This window comes from Alexandromys fortis, unplaced genomic scaffold (genome assembly GCF_014885135.2).
Source record: "Alexandromys fortis isolate MF-2015 unplaced genomic scaffold, M_Fortis_MF-2015_v1.1 scaffold_23, whole genome shotgun sequence".
NCBI lineage: Eukaryota > Metazoa > Chordata > Mammalia > Rodentia > Cricetidae > Alexandromys > Alexandromys fortis.
This window is the reverse complement of record NW_026067907.1, coordinates 15,927,441-15,931,859: the sequence shown is the minus strand read 5'-3', so window position 1 is coordinate 15,931,859 and position 4,419 is coordinate 15,927,441. Positions and strand designations below refer to the sequence as shown.

General features: G+C 32.1%; 1 protein-coding gene across 1 annotated transcript; it reads right to left on the bottom strand.

Annotated features, from left to right (window-relative positions):
• Positions 1-821: 821 nt before the first annotated feature.
• Positions 822-1,772, bottom strand: LOC126497796 (olfactory receptor 10AG1-like). The gene has a single exon (XM_050135967.1). It carries the CDS (start codon positions 1,770-1,772, stop codon positions 822-824), a length of 951 nt encoding a protein of 316 aa, XP_049991924.1.
• Between the last annotated feature and the right edge of the window lie 2,647 nt (positions 1,773-4,419).

The following is a 4,419-nucleotide window of genomic DNA, read 5'->3' as shown; positions in this document are numbered from 1 at the left end:
TGAAAGTACTTTGCAAAGTTTTGTATCATTTCTATGTGTGTGAACACACAAAATCTCACCAATGTGACTAACTAAAATTTGACTAAACAAGGATAACAGCAATAGACAGGCTAAGCTGGAGTGAGGAAAGTCAAGAAAGCTTGACCTGTACCAAACAACTAAAGGCAACAATAGAATAACAATAGAACTAACAGAAGAACAAATATTCTTTTGTCTTTCCAGGATAAGAGCAGGCAAATTGGTTATTCAAAACCAAATGATCATCCCTAAAAGTATGCAAACAAGTAACATTAAACAGACTGAGCAATATGTATTTGGGAAATACATATGTCTACAAATAACAGTATCAAAAATAAGTTAAGAAAATGATGAGAAAGCTTATTCTGCCTAAATAAATCTTATCTACTAACAGATTCAATGAGAATGAATAGGGATCCATGCCTAAGGTTGATTATGCGTAATACATTCAAACCTGTGATCACACAGAGGGCCAAAGTTATGTTCAATGGGTCATGAAACAAAGCAAAAACACCTATATGTGGGGAAGAATTTTGATAGAGGAATTGAGTTTTAATAAGAATAGAGAATGTATTACACACATGTAGAAAAATGTCAAAGAAAGTTTTAATTAAAATGTTTTATTAGACATACAACATTGACAATAAAGCAATTTGGTTAGTGATTTCTATGAAAAGTCATGCTACACTAACTTTCAAAAGTAGCAAAGAGGGTCATAACAGTCAGTAACATTTCAAAGGGGAAATGCATATGTAACGGTCTATGTGAGAACTATGGTTGCAATTTAATCACTTAACATAAGTCTATTGTACTGTTCTAATTAATAATCTTCTCAGAGCTGCAATTACATCCTTGTTCCTAAGGCTGTATATCATGGGATTGAACATGGGAGTCACAATGGTATAAAAAAGAGAAAGGAGTTTGTCACTTACTGCAGAATGTGTTGACTTTGGCATTAAGTAGGTAATAGATGCAGAGACATAAAACAAAAGCACCACCACCAGATGGGAAGAACATGTGGAGAAGGCTTTTGCCCGTCCTTGAGCAGTGGGCAGTCTCAGAATGGTGGCAATGATTTTGCTATATGAGGTCAATATTAATAAAAAAGGGACTGCAGCAAGCAAGACAGTCACTAAAAAGACAAACAGCTCATTAAGAGAAGTATCTCCACAGGCCAGCTTAATTACAGGGGGTATGTCACAGAAGAAGTGATCTATCCGGTTAGCGTTGCAGAAATGTAGAGAGAATATCTGACAAGTTTGCCCTAGCTGGAAAGGCAATCCACTGAGCCAGGAGCCCACTGCCAGCTGTGTGCATTTTGTCTGGTTCATGACCAGAGGATAGTGCAGAGGGTGGCAGATAGCTACATAACGATCATAGGACATCACAGCCAGGAGTATACTGTCTGTAGTTGCCAGAATTAGAAAGAAACACATTTGTGTGGCACAGGCCAGAAGAGAAATGCTTCTGTCCTGGGTCCAAATGCTGTACAGAATCCTAGGCAGAGTGACTGATACATAACAGATTTCCAGAAAAGAGAAATTAGTCAAGAAAAAATACATGGGTTTGTGTAGTGTAGGATCAATTCTGGTTATCACAATAATGAAGCTGTTTCCAATTATGATAGTCACATACATTATGGAGAACATACCAAATAGAAAGTCCTGGAGGTTTGGAAGGTCAGAGAATCCCAGGAGGAGAAACTGTGTCACTGTGGAAGTATTTTCCTCTGCCTTGATGTCTGCGTGTTTCATCTGTGGGGATGATTCAACCAGAATTGCACTTCCTTTTACTCAGTATTATTTTATCATACAGAAATTGATATTGTCATATTCACAGATTTTTAATTTCTGCTTACAAATATTTGTATATATATTCATAAAAATATACACATATACTGATGAAATTATAAATTGTCCTAACATATACTCTTTGGCACTAATTATATATTTGAAATAAATGCTATTGTTTTAACATCTTTCTACTGAGTGATTAATAAATATTCTTGTTAATGGCATGATGACACATAATATTTTAAATGTTTATCTAAGTAACCAATGTGACAATTTCAGAATTATTTAATTTTCAGTTGGCTTTTTAATACCAAAATTGTTTTCTTTTATTATGATAAAAATTCTCTATTCACATATTTATTATCTAATGAAAAATGTATTCAGTGTTCTAGTACGGTTTTTTAAAGCTCAATTTATTCTGATATTCCTCTATAAATGCTCTTTCATTGAAAAATTCATGATAAACTGAAGACCATATTTGATAAGATTCTATTTTACAATTAAATTTTGTAAGTTAGTTGTAATATCTATGCATTCAGAATTTACATTTTTACATCTGTGGAATTCTTTGACACCATAGACAAATCAAAAGATATAGTAATTACCGCATTTTTGACAAATGGTACTTACTCTCTAGTTTCATTTGTTTCTGGCGCAGCAGTCCAAACCACAGCCTTATGAATCCTAGAAGCCCTGTCTACCTCCAAGATATTTTCTCAGCTCCTGTAGGCAAGTTATAAACACACATTACTAAAACAAACTTTCTCAAATCATTCACCTTCCCGCTCTGTCTCTACCTCTCTATCTCATATCTGCAGGTGTGAGGTGTGTCATCTATAAATCTTTAGATTCTCATTTTCATGCTATGAAATAAATTCAGCAGAAATTTCAAGTAACTACTGGCATTTTGTTTAATTTAAAATCTTTATAAATATTAGCTGTTCTCACATTTGAAGCAGTGATTTTCATTCATTTAGATAGTGTGTCATTAATTAAAACCATTAATATACGCTGTATTGTATTTTACTAATGAACTTTAGAAAATGAAATTAATATGCAAACAAAAGAAGATATAGACTTTTAAAAAATATTATTGAGATGAGCTTGTGAGTTTTGTCTTTATGGTCTCATTTATGGTCTTTTACATATATAATTGCCTTGTTTTTTGAAGAGTATTTTTATAAAAGATTCTGTGGAGCCAAATGAAAATATGCAATAATTATAACATTTTCAGATTCACTTGTGATAGATATTGACACTCTGCCACTAGAACCAGTTACGATTATTTGTAGGTGTCAAGGCCACATCAGCAATCTTCACTAGACATTTCATCCTTTATCGTAGATAGGTGGAGTTTTATGATATATGTTCCCGAGATGTCATATCACTGAAACATTTAAATACATGCCTGACAGAGAATAATAATTGAATACATCTTACCAATTCCATGTTGATTTTGGTGACTATGATCCTTAATTCATCATTCCTTCATATCAAATCAAATCGTGATGAATTAAGGATCATAGTCATCATATATCATCATTTGTCGGAAACAGTGTAAAGCCAAACACAAATAGTGTTTGAAACTTAAACCAAATAAATAATTAATTTTTTAAATTACTTTGTGTAATTTTATCCAAATGCTGATATAAAAATGTAAAAAATAAAAGAAGTCAAACTTGTTAGTCAAATCCAGTCTATGCTCTTAGGAATTAGATAAGTTATAAGTCTTACCTTGATTTATTGACATACAATAATAAAATGTTGAGGAAGTTTCTTTTTCTAAGATCAAGAGTTTTCTTTTATTTGAAACAGAGTTACAACACCTCCCAAAATATATTCCCCTGTCATAACGAACTATTCTAGTTAACAAGGATTGTTTGCTACCAAGGGAAAACTTTTCCGTGTTAGTTTCTAAACGTAAAGGACCCTTTTGCCCTACCTGTCATGAATTTAGCATTAGAAGAACCACAAATTAAATTAACACATACACACACATATATTTCTTAACAGTATCTGAAAAAAATACTGACTAAATAAATATATATATATATATATTTACTGATTATAAATACATTGACTATATATACATATTTATTCAGTATTTATTTCTGTTAGGGTTACCCTAAATACATATATAGTCAGTATTTGTTTTTGTTATTATTAAAAAATACTAGAGTTGCAAAAGGAAAGAAGTTGGTAACTATAGTTTTGTAGTACTGAAGAAATCAGTGGGATCTGATACATCCATAAGTGTATCTGCATTTTATATAAGCAAGACATTTTACCATGACTGAAAGTCTGTACTATCTTAGAATAGATTAAAATGTATTTTTGACACAGCAAATTTAATGATACTTTGACATCTTCAATATGTCTTTCATTCAAAAGCATACTGCTGAGAATATACACATTTGATCTCATCTGACAAAAATAAAGAAACAAGCCAACCAATAATAAATCAATAAATACAGTTACCAATGTTCTGTCATGAACTATTTGAAACGAGGACATATGTAGAATTCCAAGTAACAATATCACATCAAAACTAGCTACAAATCTACAACTTCCAAATGAATTGTCTAGCTGGACTACCATTGGTGGGCTA

Bases quoted from the DNA above. Each gene is read 5' to 3' on its own strand.
- LOC126497796 (XM_050135967.1), bottom strand. From the start codon at position 1,772: ATGAAACACGCAGACATCAAGGCAGAGGAAAATACTTCCACAGTGACA.